Source organism: Anabas testudineus, chromosome 16 (genome assembly GCF_900324465.2).
Source record: "Anabas testudineus chromosome 16, fAnaTes1.2, whole genome shotgun sequence".
NCBI classification, from domain to species: domain Eukaryota; kingdom Metazoa; phylum Chordata; class Actinopteri; order Anabantiformes; family Anabantidae; genus Anabas; species Anabas testudineus.
In genome coordinates this window covers 8,177,897-8,203,212 of record NC_046625.1, presented here as the reverse complement: position 1 = coordinate 8,203,212, position 25,316 = coordinate 8,177,897, and the positions used below count along the sequence as shown (strand labels likewise).

Here is a 25,316-nt window from a genome sequence, read left to right as displayed (position 1 = left end):
TATCCTGGTAACTTTATAGTATTGCTTGGTGTGGCAAATCCCCGTTTGACATCTTCCAAGTAATAAGGAACAACAATATAATTGAAAAAATATCCACCAAAACGACATGCAATACTGAGAGATCTTTATTTCTAATGTGGTGCCGGTATGTAATGGCCATTAAAACAGGTGTACCCTTGGAATGTCATTCAGTGGGAGATTGAATGAAACGAATGTTAAGCGTACGAACGTCGTGACACGTCACAGAGGCGGGCTGTCGGAGATGCGGATTCAGCCAATGGCGAATGAAATCAGATTTACATTAACCAATCAACGTATAAGACACAGGAAATGGGCGTACACTTAGCAACTACGGTCACGGACGTTGTCGTGAACTTTGCCGGTGTGAACTACCCCCGGACTTAAACCGTTAGCGTGAGTAGATGTATTAAGCTATCAATCTGCACGTTTTAATTTAAATAACGAGTGGATAGTAGAAACGCTCTATCTCAAGCCATCATGTTCCTAACTACTGTGTTTGCCATGAATAGAGGAACAGATCTCGTGGTCGACTCCACATGGCTACCTAGCAAGCCAGCTAGCTAACAACCAACCCTGCTAGCTTGCACTAGCCTTCATAGGTTAACGTTAAATAGCATTAAGCTAGCGGTTAGATTTACTGGTTACTTTCGCGTATCCGGATGTGGCTTCTATAGCAAACCAAACGTTACTTCTCCAGTTAACAGTTTGCGTTAAAGTCGCAGATCTTAATGTACATTGGACAGTGAGACTAAACTGGGCCCTAACTATAACCGACCTGCTGCAACGTTACTGTTAGTGGTCAGTTATTGTAGCTAGCAAGTCAATGAGGGCTAAACGTTTATAGAGCTACCAATGAAAAGGTACATTGAATATACTGTGTCAAGAGTCAGTAACTCCGAACAATAGATTAGAAGTATTTAAATCAGGCCACACGTAAACGGTATGTTAAATTACATTTCCAGGGATTACCTGAACTGTCAGTAGCTCGCAGTTGTGAGTCAAGTATCGTAATATAATGAATTCATTAAATAAATTACTAACCCCTGTTGAACTCTTTCATAGTCTGTTATAGTCTCAGAGTATGGGCAGTGTGTTGGCTGCCGCCTCCCCCAACCCGGCCCCAGCTACAGCTGGAGGTGGTCAAGCGGTGCCAGGCTTGGTGTCGGTCCCTCCAGGGTTTACCATGCCCTCAGTGTCCTCCGTCCCTCCAACATCTGGATCGGGCCAGCAAACAGCAGATGCCGAATCCGCACTCCCAAACCCGGGCACATATGAGGAGTGTCACCGCAAATGTAAAGGTTAGAAAGTCAAAACTGTGTGAAATCTGCATTGATGTCACATGTTTAATCAATAGTAGAGCTAGAATTGTTTTTAGCAGAGAGTTCATATATTTCTCTGCTTCTTATTTCCTCTGTTTTAGAGGTGTTCCCTCTGCAGATGGAAGGAGTACGGTTAGTGGTCAACAAAGGCCTGAGTAACCACTTCCAAGTCAGCCATACCGTTACCCTCAGTACCCTGGGTGATTCTGGTTATCGATTTGGTGCCACATACGTAGGCAGTAAACAGACCGGACCAGCAGAGGTAATGGTCATGTTACTTTTATTTCTTTTTTCATCTCAAGACCTCTTAAAAATGTTGACTTTTGGAAATTTGAGTTGTGAGTAATCCAGGTCATGAGTGAATTGTAAACATTGTATTGCTTCACTTGATTATTTTTCCCTTTATATTTGGAAAAAAAAAAAAAGGTTTTTATGTAGGATTTTAAACCCAAAGTGCCAGGTTCATAATATTAGGCCTTGTAATGGTTTCACTTACTGTAGTTCAGCTTGATTCCCCCCCCCCCCTTTCCTGTTTTTCAGTTTGACAAGTTATGTAGTTAAAGACTCTGTCCTATTGTTTTAGGGAATCTTTTGAGAGATTACTAATATTTATCCCCCCCCCCCCCCCCCCCCCAGTCGTTTCCAGTCATGGTTGGTGATATGGACAATACTGGCAGTCTGAACGCCCAGATCATCCACCAGCTTACTACTGCTGTTCGCTCCAAAATAGCCATTCAGGTATGTAGCTTTGTAGAGACAACAGCCTCTTACATGTGATCCTTCAGCACTTTAGGTAAGCCAAAATAATGCCCGTCTCTGATTATATTTCTACTTTCTATGTATTGTAGACTCAACAGCATAAGTTTGTGAACTGGCAATGTGACATGGAGTATCGTGGTGAAGACTTCACTTCTGCTGTGACGCTCGGAAATCCAGACATGCTTGTTGGATCTGGTATGATTATTCTCTCCAAAATGTACCTGATGCAGTGCATGAACTATAACACAATGTAACCATTGTAGGGGGAATTAGTGTAAAAATAACAGGATATCTTTGATAAGTATATCACTATATATTAAATGTACTATATATTTCATTATCTTTATATTACATCCACATAAACAATTACTGCTAAACCAGCAGCACTTTTTTTTTTACATCTAGAAATGGTGACAGAGTGACAGTACCTGCATTTCTGTGCCCTTACCAATGTGATATATACCTAACTTTAATATAAGATTTGAATGTGTGTGACTGTATATGGTTTAAATATTTTTTCAATGACATTGTCTACCCCCAAGAAAATGATCAAGAACTGTGCCTTAGTAGTTATTTTTTTAATAGGAATTCTGGTGGCCCACTATCTTCAGTCTATCACACCTGCATTGGCATTGGGTGGTGAGCTAGTGTACCACAGGAGACCTGGGGAGGAAGGAGCCGTCACCTCCCTCTTGGGCAGGTACACAGGTAAAATCCAGTTTTACTTTACTGAACACTGCATTACAACAGAATATGATGCACAGATTATTTTTATTATTTTTTTTTTTTATGGTTGTTACATTTTTTATTCCCAACATAAATACTGATTTTCAACGCAGTAACTGTGGAAACGACTCGGATTCAGTTGTCTGTAGTGTGGTCAAGATTTGGATAAAGTGGTGCACATTAACACATAGTTTTTTCTCCTCAGGTGACAACTGTGTTGCTACATTGACTTTAGGAGGAGCAGGAGCTCATGCTACATACTATCACAAAGCCAACGATCAGGTATTTAATATTAGGAAATGTGTTTTTTTTTTTTCTGACTTATCTTGTAAGATTAGTTCACATTAAAAAAAAAACAAAACAAAACAAAAAAACTCATACCCACAAACACATTGGATTTGTTCTTGATTTCTATAATTGATATTCCTGTGCATCATGAGAAATTTATACAAAAAAGTGTAAGTCCAGACTCAAAAAAGACAGGACAAACAAATGACATAGTTTAACATGAGTATTTATTTATAGAGATGAAAAAGTGAATTTGTCCTTTAATGTGTCTTCTACTCCAGTTGCAGATAGGTGTTGAATTTGAGGCCAGCACAAGGACGCAAGAAACCACAGCATCATTCGGTTACCAGTTGGACCTTCCCAAAGCTAACTTGCTCTTTAAAGGTAAATAAATGCTGTTCTGTTGCCATAATATAATGCATTTCAAAATAAATATACATTTTCTTATAAGACATGGTTTTATCATTCACAGGCACTGTTGACAGCAACTGGGTGGTTGGAGCAACCCTTGAAAAGAAACTGCTGCCGCTGCCTCTCACGCTGGCTTTAGGTGCTTTCCTCAACCACCGCAAGAATAAGTTCCAATGTGGCTTCAGTGTCACTATTGGATAGAAGTGCAGGGTCTACCTGGAGCCAGCTCGCAGGCCACAGCTTGGACCGGCACAGAGACACACAGGAACCTGGACTAAGTTTTTAGAATTTGCATTCAGAGACTCTCTTACAACTGTGATTTCTGGGGCAGACAGAGAGACAAACTACCAAGGAGCCAGGACTGGCCAAGCCATGCCTACATACTGTAGCACAAATGTCTTTCCTTTATGGTGTATTGGATATACCCAGAGGCTAGAGTAATGTATATCAGAGGGTACTGGGCGATGCATGAGAACATGTGATGTGAAAATCAAAGTAAGTGGTTAGACATAATATATGGTGATCATGTATGATGGATTGAAATAAATGTGATTACTTTTTGTAAAACTGGATGTTGTGACTGCTTTGAGAAAAAAAACTAACGGGTGCAAAGTGAGGACAACTTGATTAGTAAAATATGCAACAAACCAACAATGTTGTGTAATGCAAATTATAATGGCCTGTCTTTGTTGAGATGGTTTTACATAACTAATGCAAGATTCCACCTAGTGTACAAAACACACCATAGAGTTACAATTAACACTGTTGAATGGTGCTATCACCAGTGTTTTTGGTTTTTAATAAAACAGATTAAACGACTTTAGTCTGATGTAAAAGTGTCAGATTAACTCACAGAATCCAGATGCCACAGGTAGTCAAAATTCTGAAATTAAAAGATGGCAACACCAGAACTAAAATTATAGTGAATGAAAAGTGGATTTATATTTATCAGGTGAGCAGACATGGCTCCAAATTAATGTAATTTCTGGATCTATTCACAACAGCTCTGAAGGAGCATGCTACAGTATATATGGAGCTCGTGATATTCTCATTGGAGTTTACAGTTTGCTTCTGATGCCCCCAAGTGGCTAAAAATCTTAAAGGTTTAATCAACATTTCTGTGACAGTCTCATTGGTGCTACATACGTCTCAGGCCTGAGCCTGGGGTGGGGAACCCATGCTCATATTAAACAACAGCCCTGCTTGTTTTCCAGATATCCCTCCCCTCCCTAGTGCTAATTACCTGTATCAAGTCAAGTAATACAGAAATTATTCAAACCCCAAATTCTGACTTGGTTACTTTTATTCAACCAGCAAGTTTTGTTTGACCGAAATTGGCACAGGCTTCTCCCAAAAGATAACAAGACAATGTACAAGAGGACTCAATGTGGAAAAAATGATTACTCATATTTTATTTATGGAGGCATGCAAAAAGCTGGTCAGCCATTATAGGAAGTGTTTGATTGCTGTAATAGCCAATATAGGCTTTTCTATTGATTACTGAGAAGTATATGAATAGTTTTGGACATGCCACTTTTTGTTCAAATGTAAATAAAAGATAAGTAATAATTTTTTCCACAATGATGCCTCTTGTACATCGTTTTATCTTTTGGGAGAAGATATCATTTCCAGTCAAACAAAACTTGCTGGTTGAATAAAAGTAACTTTAAGTCAGAATTTGCCAGGGGTATGACTAATTTCGAGCTTGACTGTTCTCATAAACTGGAAGTCAATTTTAATCTCTTAGCCCACTCCACCCTCATCTGGGATGGTAGCTCTCAGCTTCTAACTAATGACATCTTCAATCAATCTGCCCTACTGAAGAGCACAGGGACAGTTGGAAAACAAGCAGGGCTTTGGCCCTCAAGGAGGAAGGGTCCTGAACAATCAAGGATCCTGTGTTATCTTCGATTTTACAAATCATCCAGTTTCTTTCAGTAATAAATGTAATTTAAATATTTCAAACCCTTCTAAGACTTATCTTTTCATATTTAGGCTGGAAAAAGAAGACTAGCCACAATATGGCCACACTATAATTCATGTAAGAAAATATACTAATATCTGGAAGGCTGGATTACCATAGCAAGATATGAGCAGCATAGGTATTATTATTGTTCAAAACAACAACAATGTGATGGTGTTTGTTGGTAAAGTACATACCGCTCTTCTTTTAAACAAATGTAGAAAAAAGTCCTGAGTGCATGAGATCAATCTGAAGTCTGAGTCTATCAGGGAGATGAAAAGACAAATATTGGAAAGTGTAATGCAGCGAACAGATGAACCACTTCATAACCTGGGAGTTCAGTCATTTACAGTATCTGGACTTGTTTCTCAGTAGGTTAAAAGGTTTTACAATTCATTCAGCAGAAAGTTGGTTGGAAACCTCAAACCAAAAATCCTCAAACTACCAAGAAAGTTCAGCTGCTATGATTCAACTTCCAGAGAAAACCCACACAGTTCTTAGTTGTAGGGACAGTTGATTTGATTTGCATGACTTGAGAGACTGAATCATTAATCACAAAGAATTAGTCCTGTAATGTTCACTTTAATCTGCTGCTGGTCCCTCTGTCCACTGAATGATAAATCACGTTACTGCAAATTACATTTGGAGCAAAAATCTGTTTCAAGGCTGTAAGATGAACTGTGAGGAGACACATGAACACAAAAAAACCTGCATATACACATTTAAAATAAAGACTAATATATGTACTTTAAGGGATTTGTTAAAAATAATAGCAAGAAGCAACCCTCTGACATTTTAGGCACTTCTCTATTGTTGGTGCTTCGACTGTCTTGATGTATAACATTTAACATATTAACACTTGGAGAATAGTAAATAATTAACATCATTATTTCAGCACAACATGATCTGTTTGAATATGTATGTGGAATAAAACGAATTGTTTAGTGTCTCCGCATTCATCATGAAGGGCCTGAGGTGAAAAACAAAGTCTCCATCCCACAACAACAGTTAACTATTTACATTTAAATCACCGTCGTTCACAAGTTGCTGCATGTCTTACAAACTGTACGACTTACTGTAAGATTTTCTTTACGTACCTGAGTTGTAGATTTCTTTGAAAAACTCAGCACAAAAAGTTTGAAGTCACGTTTCAAAACCGACCATGCGCCATTTTGTTTGGTTGTGATTGGTTCAGCTCAGCTCTGCACCGCGCAACAACGCAGCTTGTGATTGGACGAGAGCGAATCCAGGTGATTTCATTCAACAGCACGATCGACAGTATAAATATGTAGGTGACATCTAACCAGCGCTTTTATAAGTTTCTAAATAAAACACGCCAAAGTTCATCATTACTCACAAAAACACAAATGGGAACCTAAATTGCAATATTTTTTAATTTCTGAGAACACACCATAAAAATGAAAGCCCACTTCTGATAATTATAATTTTTTTGAATATTCGATTAAGTACTATAAAAATATGACTCAACAACCATAATCAAACCAGACAATGACAACAATATAACAATAAAGGACATGACTAAATTTCCCAGTCATACAATGTGATTTGCATCTACCAACTATTTAGTCCTTTATGAATTTATTGGCTTATACAAACAAATCTAAAACATGTGATCAAGGAAATATTTCCCTCTGCTGGTCAGATGTGGATGGCAGGAGAAACACTTCAAGGAATCAAAAGTATCAGTGCTAACAGGAGGCTGAGGACAGGACAGGCCACCATAACAGGAGAGCTACTGAAAATGCTATAGTAGAAAGAAAAAAGAATATTATTATTATGACATGGTGTGCTGTCCACACCTAGCTGAAGTATTTATATAAGTAATTTATTTGGTGTAACATGAACATTGAAGCTGCAAATAATACACTAGTGTTCCATAATGCCTTAGAGGTCAGTTAGTTAATGCTTGACTACCCTAAAGAGCATCAAAAGAGGCAAAATGATGTGTGCCAAGTGCCAAGTTTCTGCAAGTGTGAAATATGTGAGTAAATGTGAATACCTGTCATCTCTTGTTGATGCATGACTGGTGGATAAGGTCCTGTAGAAAAGTAAACACAATTGTAATCAGTACTGCTTTCTATCTCTTTTATTCCTTTGAAGATAAAGGGCAGCTTCACTGCTTAAAATTTATTTGACACCTGTGACAATTCTCAGTTATCAAGGTCGTGTTCAGTGGTAACTGCACTCGCTTTAGGTTCTTTAAGACATTTGACCTGCCATCCAGAAGGCTTCATCAGTTCTGAACCGAAAGCAAGTCCAAATACCACCAAGCAGCATTTTTAACCTTAACCTTACAGATCAGTATTTCTGTGAAGTATCTGACCATGGGTTGTCTGTATAAGCCAACATATGAAGCTAAAACGTTGACTCAAAAAAGTTCCATTCAAAAGATAAAATGTGAATAAACCTGAATACCTGCTACTTGTTGGTTGAGAAGGTGGAGGGGTCGTGGTTAAGGTGCTGTAAAGGGCAAAATGTAAATGAAATATTTTTTTTAGATTAAATTCTTTATTTGAAGAAAAAGGAGAGTTTCAGTTGTTAACATCACTCCTAATGAGTTGAGTATTTTTATTAGGTATTTGACCATGAGCAAACATATGAAGTTAAAGCGCTCAGAAAAAGTGTTATTTCAGTGTAATTTAGATTTCTTTATCACATTATTACTAGATTTACATGTTTTGTTTAGTGCGAACATTTTAGTTAATTAAAATCAACAGCCACACATGAGGCGAACCAGTTATTTTATAAACTAGCAGAAAATTGGAAATATAAAATGGAAAGACATGGCATCATTTGAATAGTTGAAAACTGCCCTACCCTGATGTGCATGATCCACTACCCATGTCCACGGGAGGATTTGCAATTTTCACTGGTCCCATTTGAGGACATGGAAGAGAACTTCCATTGATCAAAGGCGTGAGGTCTAGCAAAGTTAAGTAATTTTATACAACAAAGTCAATTAAAGTGATTTATATGCAGAATGTAAAATTACAATCATCTCTCAGCTTGCCTTGAAAGCTGAACGCAAAAACGGCACTTCCTCCTTTGAGATAGTCTCTGGATTTCATTTCTTGCAAAGTTGTGAAAAGTGTTGTGCCAATCGGTGGTCCAGCAAAGACAGTTTCATTCCCATCTACAAATGAGTTCCCAAACTTACGAGGATTGTCCCAGTAAGAGGTACCTGTTTACAGAAATCACTAAATGTAAATCTAAAGAATTGCAGTTACATGCAGTGCTACATTAATGCAAAACCTTGTTATTTATAAATATTTCACATTGTTGTTTCACACTTACCATCAGGGCCAGTTTGGTTTGGATCTGTAGAGAATATCAATTGTTTTGACATGTGCAGCTGTATGTTGGGTGTCTGATCCACCATTTGGAAAGTCAACTGCCTTTGTGGGCAAGGCCATGCTAGCTGGTCATCATATTTACCAGAGAGCAGTTGCACAAACACTCCAGTATATGTTGGGGAAATCCATAAACCAACCCGGTAAGAATAGCCATCACTGGAGTACTGCCGTGGGCTGTATTTAGTAATTCCACTACTGTATTTAGCACTCAAGATCTCAAAAGCATCAATCTGCATGGTTAAATGAGGGCACTCGATCTCAGACAGATTGATGTCATCAAGTGAAAAGCCGCCTGCTGAGCTTCCTGCTCCTTTACGAACCTCAAACTCAATCTGGAAGTCTTTAGTGGCATTCAGGGAAACATACTGGAGCTGCCAATAAGATGTTTGGGTCCCTATAAGAAGAAGGCTGCAATGAAAACATAGCAAAATGTCAAGACCTATGAAAGTGCTTGATACAAGGTGACACGTTACCAGTTATCTGTGCCATAAGGTGAAGGGTTCCTGTGAGGTCTTGTTTATCTTGAAACTCTCGCATCCAGATATTAAGTTCATCTGACGGGTTCCCACTGTTGTAATAGTAGAACTGGAGACACTGGACATTGCACTTCCTATTTAGACTCATTCTTTGGGTTGTCAGCCAGGCGGAGTCTCCTTTTTGACCTGATATTGTGCTGACATGCATACAGTAACCCACACCTTCACCTAGAAAGATGTCCAAAATTGATCATCTTTGGTGGACCTTCAAGTGTTACATGTATTAATGAATGATGTAAACGACACATCAGTCACATTTTGGTTACAAGACCAAAAACCTAAATTTTGTCTTGATTCATTCGGACAAAATATGAAGATTTGGGAATTTTTAATTTTGAAAACCTACCTGTATCATTACCACCAGGTAGACTGGTGTGGTCAGAACTAGGACCACCAGAAACCTGTGTAACCATTTCCCAGTGAAGACCACTGTTGGAACACTGGCTCATTTGACACATTGTCCTATTTGAAAAGCCGCAGTACATCTGAAATGCAATAGTGGAATCTGTAGAAGTAAATGAAGAACACAGAATTGAAGACTATTAACAGATGTGGGGATATCAAATCAAAAAGTCAGAGCTTCTTTGTTTATTAAAGTCTATAGTTTGTAAACTAAATATTGATACAGCTGTAACTTCTGCATTGGTTTGACTAATGCTTATTTAAATGTCTTATCTTTTAAGTCATTGTCTATTGTATAAACCTCAAGAATGCATGGATGTATGTACGGTGTGTTTAAATACATCACACTCTTCACTTGTTTTTGATTTAGGTAATGAAGTATGTCTTTTGAAAGCAAAAGAGCTGATAATTTGTCTGCTTTCCCAGTGTTTATAAAGGTTCTCTATGTTGACGAATGACTATATTTCTAGGTTATTTCTGCAAATTAAGAGCTAGAATAGACTTTCATTTATGAAATATATGTTTTGAGAATTAAAATTTCTGGTTAAAACAAAGACAAAGTGACTTTTGTTTGGGGTTGGAAAAAGGATAATTATATCTCAAACCCTCACGTTAAAAACTCTGCCACTGGCACACTTAGACAAACAATTTCAACAGATTTTTAAATGCTGTTTTTCCCTTTATACCTAACTTACTGCATTTGTAGCGGATGTTCAGTGCCAAAACATCAGTGGGACTCACTCCCAGTCGTTGACCAATCAAATCCTGGTATTTGGGGTCTTTGGTAATAATTGTGGACCCATTGCCATTGCTGAAATAATCTTTACCATAGTGCATCACTGATAAGTAGTTGTACGGGATACCCTCGGTTGTGCTGACATCACTGCCAACTTTCAAAAAATTATTCTCGTAACCTAGACAACAAAATGAAACCATCAAAAGCAGTTACACCACTTGTTAGACTAAATTGTATTAAAATTAGAATATTAGATCAATTAATTGGTAATATTTTTACAGCTATTGCTGGTACATTTACTTATTGCTGGATAATTTATTTATGTTTCTCTGGCTCCTTCATGAACCTTCACATCTTCAACATATTGTACAGTATTTAAGATAACTGAATGTAAAGAACAGAAATATTATAACACGTAAGTCTCATTAAAACCTGTTTGGATGTTTTGAGTTACAATGGTCACATAGTCATCTCTATCTGCCCTGGACTGTTCATGATAGAAGCCAAGGGCATGGAGAAACTCATGTTCAACAATGCCAATGTCATCACAGTTTGCACCAATGGAGAGGATCTGCCCGCCGCTTTCTACCCGCCCAACATAAGAGAAACATCTAAAACAGAAAATGTGCTTTTCAGGTTCATCAGATCATACAACTTAAGTTAATCTGTACTTTCTAAGCGTCAAAAAACAAAAATACACATACCCATTTAATTTTTGGACAGTAATGTAATAGTCCTCAGAGTCCCTTGGCTTGAAGTCAATGCATGACTTCAATCTGAACTGGTCAAAGGCTTTCAGGATGACTCCTTTAGCGTTAATGTCTTCAATTGTTTACAGGGATTGTGTTTCAAAGAAAGAATAAATAAGAGTGAATACAATAGATAGATGTTGGATTTTTAGACATGTAAGCAGATGGTATGAACAAAATGAAAATACTTAAAAATGGTAAAGGAATGTACATGGCGACTATCTCTTTCTGATTACTGAACTGTACAAGGTGCTGTACATATATGTAAATGTATATATGTATATATGTATACTTCACTAACCTTACTTATGCATGTCCAACCACATTACATAGGTTCATGTTAAACCCTAAGAATATTTTAGAAGAAAGTGAATATTTACCTAGGCCATTTTCCAAAACATACGGGACTGGGGATGTCCACAGTGTGTTTGCACCAATAATGGCACTCCTTTGCAAGTTTGACTAAGATTTATAAGAAATTGTTGCATGATACAAAACATCCATTCAGACATTTATCAATTATTCATTTACTGAAGATCACAAAATGCTCACCGTCAGAATATCATCTTTCCTTGAACCTAAAAGAAATGATAAGTAGTTTTATTAAAGAAATTAGGTGGCAAAAGGACTCTATGTGAAGTAGCAGCAAAAAATAAAATGGACATATTTCACCACAGGATCGGATTAATGAGGTTTAACTTTACCATTGTTTGCCTTTATAATATCCTTGTGTTCGCCAATTTCTATAAAAGAGATAAGATGGTGCTTTAATAAGTAAAATTAAGTTATATTCATGTAAACTAAAAATGTTGGAAAATAAGAAATAGTACAGCTTACCCACTATGACTGGTTGATCCTGTGAAAAATGAATTCTTAAATATGTGTAAAGACATGAGACAAAGAAATCTAATTGTTTTGGTACATTACACCAACTACTACTTCTACTATTACCACACCCATGTACAATAAAAGATTAATGAAACACTTCCATGTAGTCATTATTTAGTAGTTTAATTACACATAATTTAATTACACACTATTATTACCATTCCTATTATTGTTATTATCATTATTATTATTATTATGCTTTTCAAAAAGAACGGTAATTAAATTAAGGTGAATCATTAAATACACATGAAATAACTAGAAATAAAATATCTTACTTGTTTTATGGAAATTGCAGATGAAATTACCAAGTTCATCAGGAGAAAACAGTAGCCTTTCATCTTCATAGTGTCCCTTAGACCAAACAAGTACAACCATACAGATTATGTGCATATGAAATAGTGTTAACTGAAATTTACACAATATTACTGAGATGCTATATAAGTGAGTAAGCAAATAAAAACTACTATACTGTGTGCTGATTATCAAGTATTAATTTAATTAAATTTCATTTGATAACCGAAGAGAACCTTCTGCGATTTACCTGCTGCCACCCTGACTGTCTGTTCACCAGCTGCACAGACAAGTTCAAAGCAGTGACAAAGATCTTCTCTGAAAGCAAACAAGTTTTTAAACATTTCCGGGTTACAAGCATGCCACTTACTGGTACAAAGCTGGAAAGTTGGCTTTTTTGCATAGGCTTCAGGGACTATGCAAAAATCTTTGCTACTGAATGTAACATGTACCAGTTAATGGGCACAAGTTGAACCAGTTTGCTGTGACATTCCTTTAATGCATTCATCAAAGATAAAGTGCATTAACAGCATCATATTATAACAATATTATTCTACTGTATCAATTTTTTTCATTGCATTTATTCGTGTCTTAATATAATAATAATAATACTCTCTTTAAACTTGTACTTTTAATAGATTTAATGGAGGAGATCTGACTGATGCCATGTGAGAAAAAACACATACCTTTTGAATGATTTGTTTTTTCCACTGTATCATTTCATATGTATCAATGAGTTATCATTTAACTTTTTATCTGGTCAAAGTTAAATTGTATCCAAACCAGTAAAACACCACCTGCAATCTGTTGTGTAATTAAGATTAATTTACAAGGAAACTTGTTTTGTAACAACAGTAAAAATGTAACAGTACATACAAATACATAATAAACTAACTACACGGCATTAATTGTATATATATGATCTTGTATGTATATGTTACGTACATATATATTATTAGTTTATCAACTAGTGACATACAAGACATACAGCATGTCTGCAATTACTTTTACACCTACATGTAATTGGGGTTACATGTGAATATTGCACAAAAAAAAAACTAAATCAGTTTGATACTTCATTTCAGAAAGAAATAGACCAGAATTTGTTTTCTTATACAGAAAGCCGGTAGAAACGATAGCAGCTATATTATTGTTAAGCCAGCCCTTCTTTAAGATGCCTCAACCTACTTTAACAGAAACCTCAAAATCTGCACCAACAAGTTCTTTAAACAAAAGCATATGTGATTGTCATCGTGCATGCATTGTCCATGGTGGTTGACAGCTGAGACTCACTAACAAATGGCATCGTGACATAACACACCATCGTCCTAGAGCTTTGTTCTTTGCGACGAGTAATTCGTAAATCTGTGGAACAAGTACACAGATTTACGAATTAGAATTATGACTCATGCAGAATTATTACTGTTGAAAATTTAAAGTTATTCCGTCTTCGAGTAAAACACGAGAGACCCAGATTTTATTTTCTCATCACAACCTGTCTCATGGATCCATCCGATTGTTTATATAGAAATGTCATGGCAACTAGACTTATATTTTGTGAAGAAGTTACTTAGATGAGTAGTGAAACGTTTCGATCTAACAAGAGGAATGTGCAGTTGAAATGACACAACTTCCAGATCTGCATCGTCCTGATCTTGTACCTGTGGTCTGATTCATTCTTAAGCTTCCATTCATCATTGCAAACAGACTGTATGTATTTGTGCTGATAGACATCTGCGCCTCGTGAATAAACATGTCACTGGATACGTGTTGGATTGTTGGCCGCGTACAACGTTTTTCTATAGAAACTGACATAACATCATATCCACTAAAGTAAAGACAATGTTTCCTATTCCTCTGTATTAGTTAATACTTGTGATGAGCAACAGAGGTTTAGGACTCCACGTTCAGCTAATCTGCTTCCTCTTGTGTGGACAGAGGCTACAGACTCAGAACATCACATAAAGAAATCTGATGTAGACTGAACATTTTGTTTTCACGTAGGACCACATCGCCTATAGTAAAAATGCTAAGCTTGAAACAGCATTGAAAGGTTGACAGTCTTCAAACAACAGCATCACTCTGTTTGTTTTTTTTTGACAGATAGCATGTCTGCCTGCTGATCTTTCGGAATGAAGAGAACAAAACCAGGCTGCTAGGCCACACATGCAGGTGTTTTTAAGCAAATTATCACTACACATGTGCTCATACATATCAACAAGATGCCCATGTGGGTAGAGTGAACTTGACAACACACAGTTGACTGCAAATAAAGAAAGAAAAGTCATGTGACTAGTTGCTGTCACATTCTTTGCAGTTCTTGATTATGGTTACTTGTTTGACAATATGAATGCACCAGCACAATATTCTTCACAAGTTGTTTATCACAGTGGTTTACTATAAACCTGAAACCACTAACACAAGGCACCACTAACCTGTCTGACTAACTGGTATATTTTATGTGTAGAAAGTAATTATGAATAGACTAGCCTCTTATTTTTGCACATTAATTTCATTTGCCTTGCCATTCAAAACATATATCTGTTAACCACACCTGGTTAACCACACCTGGTGTGGGAATGTGAATGAGTAAGTTTACTCTTAAAGGTACCCATTCTACTTGGCAGAGGGAAATTATTTGGTGTTGCAGTCTGAATTCATGGCCATTGTAAACTAAATATTAAATTATATCTATACAGTATAAAACAAAACTTATTTGCAACCAAGCCTTTGCACAGCTCTATCAGTTTCCCCAGTAGGTGGCAGTGTAGTCACTGCTAATGACACCCATGCAGTTCCAAACAATGCCTGACATGACATGAATTTAGCTGGCACATTAAATCTATATAATAAAATAATAAATGGTTGGGTTGAGTGTCATGCTTGAGGGCACTGTCGGGGAGTGAATCACCAAAACTGCTGTGAGTGGTGGTGGAATAATTCAGTTTATTTATTTAAAAAATACCACAGTGCAGACAATATTTAATAGATAGATAAATGTAATCAATTCAAAACGTTATTTTAAATACAAATTAGCAGCATACTGTATTAGCCTTAAGGGTCCCCCAAGCCAAACTCTTTATAACCTTCCTGGTATGACAGTCAATAAGGTACAAGATAAAACAAACAAAGCATCCTGAGGGCATTTACAGTGACCCACAGATGTAAACACGTGATATATTCATACCCACTGGCACTGATCTGCTAGTAACACTTACGTACTTAAAACAGCACTGAATGTATGTTTGTCCCCACAGTGAGTACGACAAGATGTATCTTGTTCAAAGAAACCTGTGTGCGTCAAACAACAACTCCCTCCTCTCAGTGATGTGTATCATGGAGTTTGAATGGGGCAGACATCAGCCGAGCCTCCAGCAGTAGAAAGCTGCCGTTAGGCAGCCTTTTGGCTGTTTTGACTGATAATGCAGCGTGAATAGCGCTTCTGGGGGCCCACACAAGTGCTAATTAGGTTTAAAACAAGCTAGGGCATGAAAATGTGAGCTGAGATTTACATTTGTAGAGTCCCACAGATTTACAGTAAATTGACTAGTCATGAATGGAGCGCTTTCCAATTACAAAGAGGGTAGAGTGAAACATAAGGTGTTAGAGTTAAGAAAACAAATTGAAACCTTAAAACCTACAAATACTGTACACAAAGTAGCTACAGAACAATACGCTCTTCAAATTACACCCACATGGGTCAAGTTTAGAATGAATTGTGAAACATCTCAAGGATACACATTGTTAACCAAGGCAGTCCTGATGTTGTTCTGTTTTAAAGTAATGAAACAAATATGCATTGTGTGTGTGTGTGTGTGTGAGTGTGTATATACTATTGTCACTGGACTCTGATCCTCCACGTTGCATGCTGGCACTGTCAAGTGGGGGAGGATGAGGACGATAAGGCTTTTGTTTCACATTTACAACAATGAGAGGTTGCACAATTATTTTATGATATAATGGATTTAATTGTTTTCAAACATCATTGAAACAAACTTTAAATAGAAGTTAAAAATGAGGTGTATTTATTAGATTCTGACATACTTTATGTATGATCTGGGTTCTCTCACATCATGTTGGTCATGCACAATTCTCATTGCAATATCTTAATCTGTTGACACTAAGAAGGTGCAGTTTCATGGCAAGCTTTGACAAGTACAAGAATAAGAACAACTGTCTGCCTCTGGACAAAATAAGGAGCTGAAACAGTGACAGGAGTCTGAACATGTTATGGCATGATGAAGATGAAGTCAGTGCTAGTTGCCTTCCAGGAAAAAGACAGCACACGTGCCCCTGTGGTCTGTGGTCATAGTAGTCTCTTTATAGGTCTATGTAGTAATCAAACTCTTATTTTGGCTTGTCACAGTTTGGAACAGTATGTTCTAAAATAGCTGTTGAAGTACAAAGAAGAACAAAGAAAACAAAGATTTGTCTATTCATATTTTCCTATTTATTTTTTTATAACTTACAGAAATTTTAAAAAGTAATATTTTCCAACATCACAAACGCAATAAAAACTAAATATGTACATGTTTGAGTGCAGATGTTTGCTTTGCAAATATTGCACTTAGCAATAAATATTAAGTTGCTGTGGGTGAGCACCCAGTTTGATTTGGTTTACAGTACAATTCCCATTTTAAATGACTCCATGTTTCAAGGAGAGGTAGACCAAACAAGGCCAGCATCTTGGTCAGTGTTGGAGCATGTTGGTGGCTGACTTAGTTGTCTTTGACAAGGGACTGGTAAAGGGACATGAGCTGGGTCTGAAGGTCCTGGGTGTAGGGGTCAAGCTTTTCCCTCAAGTCCTCTGCATAAGGGGCCACCATTTGTTTAACTAGGTTGGCCCTCTGACTTAGCTCAATCTGGACCTTCTCGGTCATGGGGCCCACGCTATCCTGGAAGTTCTGCAGGTGCTCGTCCATTTTCAGCTTCAGGTCATCAGTGTAGGGCCCCAGCTGAGCCTGCAGGTCCTTCACACTCTGCTCCAAGCTGGTCTTCAGCTCCTCGCTCTTCTGCATCAGGGTGGTCCTCAAGGCTTCAGAGTCCAGCGAGTCTGCGTAGGGGGCCAACTCCAGTTTCAGCTGCTCCACTTTCTTCTGGATCTGGGCCTTTGTGTCCTCAGTGTAGGGCTCTAACTTGTCCCTCACAGAGCTCAACTCCTGAGTTAGCACATTTCTTAGTACATCTGCTTCTGTGGTGATCTTGGTCATCAGGTCCTTGGCTGCAGGGGAAAGCTGCTCCTGCAGGGTTACTGCATACTTGCTAGCTAAGTCAGCACTCTCTGCCAGGCGGGCACTAGAAGATAGACATAATAGTGGTAAGACCATCAGAGGTTTGTTGTACCATAGTAACCTTAAACCATTGAGTGACACGTGTCCACAGTAGGCCCAGTCATCATCGTCCTGTATAACTTACTTGACTTCCTGTCCAAACTGGGACTTCCTGATCAAGTGGAGAGTGTCATCAGCTGTCCGGGTGGCCTTGGCAATGTAGTCCCAGAAAGCATCAGTCAGCACTTCCACTTGTGGCTTGGGAGCATCAGCATAGAAGAGGTTGGCGTGACAGCCTGCCAGATACAGATGAGGACAGTTTCAGAGTAGTGCAGATTTTTCAGCTTGTTTTAATCTTATCAGTGACTGCTGCTATCAGCCAAATGTAAATCAGGTTTAACTTAGCTTTATAGAAAAACAATCAAAAATCAAACAACCTTCAACTTACCAGATAGCACTGCAACAGCTAATACCACAAACACCTTCATGACTGCGTCCTATGGAGAAAAAGAAAGTCAATTGTCAGCTACGTTAATAAAGTCAAAAAATTATTGATATTTTTTTAATCTCCTAAAAATTTGTTTTGAAATGTAGTGTAATTCTCACCTGCTTTTAGCTCAGGTATCTCTCAGGGTTTGAATGTGTCAGGCTGGTGCTTCGTTGTATATATGCTGAAACCAGATAACAGTTGTAGTGAAGAGCCCAAAGTCCAGGAGTCCCTTCCATGTTGTCAAAATGGCTCTCTTCCTGAAGCTGTGGCTTCTCTATCTATCACATGACTGCTGAGGCTATAGTGCAGACACACCAACACAAGCTTTATTGTATATTAGTATTCTAAAAACAAATATACTTTACTCCACATTGGGGGCAGTCCGCCTTTATCCTAAAAGCATTTAGAAAAGGGTTATTAACGTTCTTGACTTACAGCTACAGATAAACTTGTTAGGCTATTCTTACACTGTTGGGGCCGAATAATGTTAATAAAATCGCATAAGGCACAAATGAAGTCACTTTGTCTACACAACACAGCTGGCTGTTAGAGTAGGTCTGTATTTCTCTGATAATTTGAGGCTTTAATGATGGAACTTAAGACAATTGTTTTAAGAGCAATTATAAGCTCATTTATCCAGGCACAATGAAAAATTGTATATTTTATAGCTCAAGTATAAATTCAATCTTGATCAATTTCTGAATTAAGTGACAAAACAAACACCTAAATCTATTCTGGTAAGTCTTCATTCATCTTTAAGTTCATGCAGCGGTCATCAGGAGCTCACTAAAAACAAAGGGCAGTGTACCTTGGGTCAAGGTTCAACAAATTTGAATGCAGTGCATTATATACATAACAATGGTGAGGCGTGGCAAAAGCAGTTTTTCTGCAATCATGCAAATAATCTGCCAGCATCTGTCAGAGTTCCACAGCAGTAGTTGTGTAACTGACATCGTTACATCCTCTGTTTTGTTTGATTTACAGAAGCCATATTTTACTTAGTCTTCAAATTCTCCTCTTCTGGCATTTATTGTACGAGTACTCCTTCTTTCATTTGTAATTTTCATGTGATCAGTTTATTACTACAAGTACTACATTAGCAGTATGAGGCTAAGTTTTCAAATATTGTAATAAAAAAAAGCCTAAACCACACTGTGTAGCATATTTCTTCAGTGAAATTTTGTGGTTGGAAAAACAAGTTAAGCTAAAATGGCATTTTGGTAAATGAACTATGATTTGTCTGGTGTGAAACAGCAGCTACTTTGTCCTTCAGAAGCTGACGGTGTCTGAATCAGCTAACCTTTGGTCAGGCTGATACATGAGGGCGGCTGAACATTGGCATAACACAGAAACTAGGACTATGAGATATGACGTTAGCTGGCATTGTGTCAAGCTAATAGAAACAATAAAACACCTACTATATATCTAATCAAAACCGGTCATCAAAGAAAATAAAGAAAGAGGTGTTGTCTGTGTCTACGAGGAGTTATCTATGGCTCAGAAAACCTAACAGCTAAGTGATTAGAGACGAGTGAGGACAAGGTTCATCGTATGGATTCCTCACACTCTAACACTGATGAATCACACATACATTTAGGTAAATATATCAAGTAATGTCATTCAACACATCAGCAACAACTATGGTTTCAATCACAAATGTTATCTGTCAGACATATGAAGAAGGATAACATTCTTGGGGTGTATGTTTATTGGTGTAACTGTATGAGCTTGTGCATGTGTGCTGTGTGGATGTGGCACAAGTTGTCAGTAAGGATAGCAGGGTGAGGCAGGGTGACAGCAAGGCACTATTACCTGGACTTTGGGATCATTACTGTCTGGTTTCCTATATAAGCTGCAGAGCCTCACAAGCTGAAAACAAGAGCTGCCAAAAGGACTTGCAGATACACTGGTGAACTCAGGTAAGATGGTGAAATGAGAGGAACTGTCTACATGTCTGCAATACTGCTACTGCTGTGGTGACTAACTGGTATTTCCTTGTCATAAGGTCTAAGAACCATGAAGCTCCTTGTTGTGCTCGTCGTAGCAGTTTTCAGTGGTGAGTATGATTGGAAAAAAATTACTTATTGATTTTTTTTAATTATGGCACTGGACATTTTGAAGCATGAAAGGATATCAACTACTCAAGATAACAAGGCTTTGATGAAATGTGAATAAGCTACAGGCTGAAAAGTCACTCTCTAACTGGCTTTGTCTTCATCCAACAGGCTGTCATGCCAACCTCTTCTATGCTGATGCACCCAAGCCACAGCTGGAAGTGCTGACTGATGCTTTCTGGGACTATGTAGGCAAAGCCACACAGACAGCCGATGAAACCCTCCATCTGATCAGGAAATCTCAGTTTGGACAGGATGTCAGGTAGGTCAAACAAAGCATGTGACAACAAACATGCTGCTAATGTCACAAGTGAGACACCAGTGAATGTGGTACAATACTTCCTAACTGGAACTAAACTTAAGACTAAACTTTATCCTGTCCTTTTTTCACCTGTCTAGTGCTCGTCTGACAGAAAGCGCGGATGTTGCCAGCAAGTACGCCGTCACCCTCCAGGAGCAGCTTCCTCCTGCAGCTCAGGACCTTATCACCAAAGTCACTGCAGAGGCTGATGTGCTGAAAGAGCGTGTTACCCAAGAGCTGAGCACCGTGAGGGAAAAACTGGAGCCCTACACCGACGATTTGAAGGCCCAGATCCAGCAGAGAGTGGAACAGCTCAAACAGGAGCTGGCTCCCTATGCAGACTCGCTGGACTCTGAGACCCTGAGGGCCACCCTGACACAGAAGAGCGAGGAGCTGAAGATCAACCTGGAGCAGAGTGTTAAGGACCTGCAGACTCAGCTGGGGCCCTACACTGATGACCTGAAGCTGAAGGTGGACAAGCATCTGCAGGACTTCAAGGAGCGCGTGGCCCCCGTGACTGAGCAGGTGCAGAGCGAGCTGACTCAGAGAGCCCAGCAGGTTAAAGAAATGGCTGCCCCCTACGTCGATGAGCTGAGGGAGAGGCTGGACCCCTATGCCCAGGACCTCCAGACCCGTCTTGCCTCCCTCTATGACTCCTTTGTTAAAACCAACTAAGTCAACCTTACGTCAAGCAAAAAGAAACTGTCCCTAAAACCTTTCTCTGATCGCAGGAACAAATGTTCTTTATTATATGACGACACAAGTTCACAAGTTCTAAAAGTGGAAGGTGTCTAAAGACATTCACAGTATTAAATAAAAATAAATATTGAGTGTTGGTCTGTGACCACACAGTGTTCTCTTCTTCTGTATTATGGAAATAAAGTAAAAGCAAAACTTAAGCTTGCAAGTCTGTTGTGTCCTTTAAGTATGCTTTTAGTGGTCTGAAGACGTCAAATGGTTTTCTTAGAAACTTAGTATTGTCAGTGTGTCTTTTAAAGTTAAATGGAAAATAAACAAATGAAAAACAACTATTACACACATCATTACCTAAACCTGGTAACAGAAACTAGAACTACTGTGTCCAATGTGGTTACCGACATCTGCATTAAAAGATTAAATCAGCTCTGAAACGAGAACATTTTGTTCATCATTGAAATACAAATATTTTCCTGCTCAAGTGCTCAACAAATGTCCCATACAGAAAAACATATAAAGTTAAATGACAATCATTAAAAGGATTAGTGCCATCTGGTGAACATAGAGAGTCACTTATGAACACATATGCACATACGAAGAACAGAGTGGCCAGCTGGTTTTAATGCATGAGTTTACACTGTTAAAGCTGAAGGAACAGTGAAAACAGTGTTTGTGCAGTGTCTGGTTACAAAACGCTGCCCCCTCCTGCCGCGCCCCTGTTAAGTTTCTGTTGTCAGTTTTGGACAAGGCATGTTCAGGTTTGTCTCTGCAAGTCTGGAAGTTCATAAACACATCCTGCTTCCACCTTGTTTTTTAGTTTTCCTTTTATGCCTCCATCTCTGCTGCCAGATTGCTCCCACGCTGCCTCACTCAGTGGCAAACAACATTCCTCTCTTCTCCCCCCGGCTGTCACAGGCTCTGCACACTGTTAACCCTCCCGGGACAAGCGCAGCTCTGATTTCTTATTTTGTCTGATTATGTCAGGGTTTTTAGTCATACTCTCATTGTACATGTTTTAAAGTTAAAAGTTTTAATACCTTTCCAGACTTTCAGTTTTCTTGTTTGACTTTATGCGGTCTTAATTTTTACCACTATAACTGCCACGATTAAATTGTTAAATGTGTTTGAACACAGCCATCATGTAATATTATTAATATATTGTATTCAAACCAGTAATTGAAGCAGACTGGTAAAAGAGTATATATATTATAGACTTATAATATATCTTATATTATAATAAGTTTTGGGGTTGTGTGGCACTATGCCTTGAGCTCTGGAGGTGCTGATAGAAATACATTTTTACTTTGGAAACAGTCTGGCTCCAGGTTCTGTGCTAAACTAAGATATCTGTTCTTTTTATAGTATACAGTGATGAGAGTGGTATAGACCTCAATCATGTCTCCAACCAACCAAGTGTCTGTACAGCATGAAACACTTAGTAGATACAAGGATAAGTACACCATTTGCTCACTCTCTGACCCTGAGCGTCGTACCATGGATGTCAACAGGCAGTAATCTGACTCCACATTAATTTGTCATTGAACGCGAATTAGCTGCTTCATGTATCAAGCCTGAGACCCCGTCATTACAGTGAGGCAGTGTGATTAACCCAGCGACCCTAGTCACTTTGACTTTCTGTCAGCACACTCCTCCATCAGCTGACACTGCTCTGACTCAGAACCAGATGATGGGGAGTATGTTAAGGAAAACACTGACTCTGACACTGAACATCCAATTTAACAACTTTTGACCCACAGACGTTAACTGCAGTAACCTCGCTGACTCAATTTAACTGTTGTTTCTCTGCTCAGCACGATGAGATCATCCAGCTTTAACCAAAAATCTACATTTTTCCAGAAAACAAAACCATCAGACTGAGGTTACTTTAGTTTAAGTCATCTTAAGATGCTCTGTCATGAACTTTGGACATTTGTTCTGTTGTTGTGGTGCAAAAGGAGAAGCAGCTGTAGTTTAGATGACGATCTCAGACGTTTTACTGTATTACCTCCTTGTTCTTTTTGAGTCTCTCTGTTTCACTTCCCCATCGGCCTCTCTTTGTCCTGGTAGCATTGTACATTTGTGTGGTCAGCCTTGTAACCTTTGTTGTAACGTGTGTGCTGGTTGGTCTCGCTGGTCCATCAACTCTGCACAGAAGAAAATAAAAATATTCTTTAGTTTTAAGTATCTGTCTCTTAAAAGCTGTTGTGTGGATAAATGTTTCTGACAAGAAACAAAACTGAAAGTGTTTCTCACATCTGAATATATATAATATAAATATGATGAAACAAGTCATTTTGATGAATGTTTTAAACCTAAACAGTTGTTGCATTATTAGCTCCGAATAATGGATTAAGTTACTGGTTTTGATTTGTTTTGTGTGTTTAAACTGGACTAGACTTGTTATCTAGCTGAGCATTCAGTATCTTGCTCTGTGCCACACACTTCCTCGAGTGACATGTGCTCTTGTCGTGGAATACCAAAGTCAAAGGTCTTTTGTTTTTAAAAGATATGTGGCACTGACAACATACAGAGTCTAAACTCAACATTTCATGAACTGTTTCATCTCATTGTTGATTACCAGTTAAAGACATAAAAGAGTCTTTCATTCATTACACTACAGCTGAACTGTTTGGTGGATATAGACTCGTAATCACTAAACACATAGATGAACTCTTCGTGTTATCACCCACTAATGTCATCAAATTGTCAGTCTAACAACCTGACCAAGCCTGTGTGAACATCATAAAGGACAAGAGTAATTTCTTCAACATCACACCACCAACAATCCTTCAAAACATTAAACATAAAAACAGAACAGGTCCATCTGATGAATGAGTCATGTATTTACTGTATCTGTGTGTGTTTGGATGGCACTCTGATGAAAATATGCACAAGGGTTCATGACAGTTAGTCCTGACACTAATCAAATAATTGTTGCTCAATAGGCTGGGGTAAACACTTTTTCCTCACAATAAAACCCCCTTTCTTACGCCAGATCCAATATCGTGGAAATTCCTTGGAAATGTCTAACCTGTGAAAAGCTAGAACATACAACAAGAGATTTAGTTTTTCACATTTAGTTCATGTATAATTTTCTTCCTTTGTTCAGTGTCATCCTACTGCTTTTACAGATTATAGAAAAATCTGTTCTCTGTATTTTATTACCTATAATCCTTCTTTTGTACAGCACCAGAGTTGCTGCACCAGAGAGTACTATAACCCCAAGCCTGAACATGCCTACCATGTAGTGCTGACACCTTATTTGTACCTCTGGTAATTTATAGCTCTTCTTATACTACATCACACTAGTTAGTAGTAGTTTGGGTCATATAATCTGCATACAGGAAAGAAAATCACTCAACACATGTAGAATTCACAGTTTCAGAGTCTGAAAACCACAGTGTCAAGCAGTGGTGCCAAAGGTGCTGGTGGTTGTCTGGGGAGGATGGGTGTCAATGGTCAGCTGTAGCAGAGCATTTAGATTGAAATGCATATGTGATTGGTTAATTTACATCCTGGTGCCAGGAGGATTTACAGTCAGAAAAGATCTGTCAGTGATAATGAGTGAGTGAGAAAACCCTGTGCCCAGTTAACACCAAACCTGCAACAGCAAGGAAGGATTCAAATCTACTGTGTCAGTAAAAGTAAAAAGACGACCATTAAAATATATAATAATTATTAAAAAACAACAATTTTAATTAAACAAACAGCTAAATTGGGAGGAGAACTGGTTTATTCAGTCAGATACTGGTTTATTCTAAATCCGGCCATCATCAACAGGCTCAATGTATTTTGCAAACAAACTCTTAATCTAACTCTATCAGAAGAATATAAAAAAGTATGTGAAGAGGAGTATGAACAGCAGTGAAATGTATTTTTGTTTTAAATTCCTTTAGTTTTTAATATAATGCTACTCCACTATATTTCAGGAGGAAATGCTGTGTTTAAGTAGGATTTAGCTGTATTTAGCTTGTAAAACCTG

The 25,316-nt window shown here is 38.2% G+C and overlaps 4 protein-coding genes across 5 annotated transcripts; 2 read left to right on the top strand and 2 right to left on the bottom strand.

The window, feature by feature from the left end:
* The first annotated feature begins 323 nt into the window (after positions 1-323).
* On the top strand, positions 324-4,312 carry tomm40 (translocase of outer mitochondrial membrane 40 homolog (yeast)). Its single transcript, XM_026370098.1, has 9 exons — positions 324-414; positions 1,084-1,319; positions 1,442-1,602; positions 1,977-2,078; positions 2,189-2,294; positions 2,685-2,807; positions 3,031-3,107; positions 3,395-3,497; positions 3,586-4,312. The coding sequence occupies exons 2-9, from the start codon at positions 1,103-1,105 to the stop codon at positions 3,723-3,725; spliced, it is 1,029 nt and encodes a 342-aa protein (XP_026225883.1). The 5' UTR covers positions 324-414; positions 1,084-1,102; the 3' UTR covers positions 3,726-4,312.
* Positions 4,313-6,863: 2,551 nt separating this feature from the next.
* On the bottom strand, positions 6,864-12,837 carry LOC113171147 (meprin A subunit beta-like). Its single transcript, XM_026373532.1, has 17 exons — positions 12,714-12,837; positions 12,448-12,523; positions 12,122-12,140; positions 11,989-12,027; positions 11,837-11,862; positions 11,665-11,746; positions 11,240-11,357; positions 10,968-11,146; positions 10,495-10,713; positions 9,744-9,902; positions 9,335-9,565; positions 8,803-9,255; positions 8,519-8,689; positions 8,326-8,431; positions 7,924-7,968; positions 7,508-7,546; positions 6,864-7,252 (listed from the first exon to the last, which is right to left on the bottom strand). Exons 2-17 carry the CDS (start codon positions 12,514-12,516, stop codon positions 7,174-7,176), a joined length of 2,034 nt encoding a protein of 677 aa, XP_026229317.1. The 5' UTR covers positions 12,517-12,523; positions 12,714-12,837; the 3' UTR covers positions 6,864-7,173.
* A 3,647-nt stretch (positions 12,838-16,484) lies between these two features.
* On the bottom strand, positions 16,485-18,452 carry LOC113169171 (apolipoprotein A-I-like). Its single transcript, XM_026370359.1, has 4 exons — positions 18,340-18,452; positions 18,182-18,230; positions 17,879-18,029; positions 16,485-17,758 (listed from the first exon to the last, which is right to left on the bottom strand). Exons 2-4 carry the CDS (start codon positions 18,219-18,221, stop codon positions 17,182-17,184), a joined length of 768 nt encoding a protein of 255 aa, XP_026226144.1. The 5' UTR covers positions 18,222-18,230; positions 18,340-18,452; the 3' UTR covers positions 16,485-17,181.
* Positions 18,453-20,008: 1,556 nt separating this feature from the next.
* Positions 20,009-21,521, top strand: apoa4b.2 (apolipoprotein A-IV b, tandem duplicate 2). Of its 2 annotated transcripts, XM_026372458.1 has the most exons (4): positions 20,009-20,142; positions 20,229-20,279; positions 20,449-20,599; positions 20,737-21,521. In XM_026372458.1, the coding sequence occupies exons 2-4, from the start codon at positions 20,240-20,242 to the stop codon at positions 21,311-21,313; spliced, it is 768 nt and encodes a 255-aa protein (XP_026228243.1). In that variant the 5' UTR covers positions 20,009-20,142; positions 20,229-20,239; the 3' UTR covers positions 21,314-21,521. The 2 variants fall into 2 exon arrangements, with proteins under 2 accessions (XP_026228243.1, XP_026228244.1); XM_026372459.1 differs by having other exon boundaries at positions 20,009-20,279.
* Positions 21,522-25,316: the final 3,795 nt, after the last annotated feature.

Bases quoted from the DNA above. Each gene is read 5' to 3' on its own strand.
- tomm40 (XM_026370098.1), top strand. From the start codon at position 1,103: ATGGGCAGTGTGTTGGCTGCCGCCTCCCCCAACCCGGCCCCAGCTACA. The intron at 2,079-2,188 runs GTATGTAGCTTT...TATGTATTGTAG, and splicing joins GCTCCAAAATAGCCATTCAG to ACTCAACAGCATAAGTTTGT. The intron at 3,498-3,585 runs GTAAATAAATGC...TATCATTCACAG, and splicing joins AGCTAACTTGCTCTTTAAAG to GCACTGTTGACAGCAACTGG.
- LOC113171147 (XM_026373532.1), bottom strand. From the start codon at position 12,516: ATGAAGATGAAAGGCTACTGTTTTCTCCTGATGAACTTGGTAATTTCA. The intron at 11,358-11,664 runs GTAAATATTCAC...AAACAATTGAAG, and splicing joins TGTTTTGGAAAATGGCCTAG to ACATTAACGCTAAAGGAGTC. The intron at 9,256-9,334 runs GTAACGTGTCAC...TTCTTCTTATAG, and splicing joins CCTTATGGCACAGATAACTG to GGACCCAAACATCTTATTGG.
- LOC113169171 (XM_026370359.1), bottom strand. From the start codon at position 18,221: ATGAAGGTGTTTGTGGTATTAGCTGTTGCAGTGCTATCTG. The intron at 18,030-18,181 runs GTAAGTTGAAGG...TGTATCTGGCAG, and splicing joins AGCTGTTGCAGTGCTATCTG to GCTGTCACGCCAACCTCTTC. The intron at 17,759-17,878 runs GTAAGTTATACA...TCTATCTTCTAG, and splicing joins CAGTTTGGACAGGAAGTCAA to TGCCCGCCTGGCAGAGAGTG.
- apoa4b.2 (XM_026372458.1), top strand. From the start codon at position 20,240: ATGAAGCTCCTTGTTGTGCTCGTCGTAGCAGTTTTCAGTG. The intron at 20,280-20,448 runs GTGAGTATGATT...TTCATCCAACAG, and splicing joins CGTCGTAGCAGTTTTCAGTG to GCTGTCATGCCAACCTCTTC. The intron at 20,600-20,736 runs GTAGGTCAAACA...TCACCTGTCTAG, and splicing joins CAGTTTGGACAGGATGTCAG to TGCTCGTCTGACAGAAAGCG.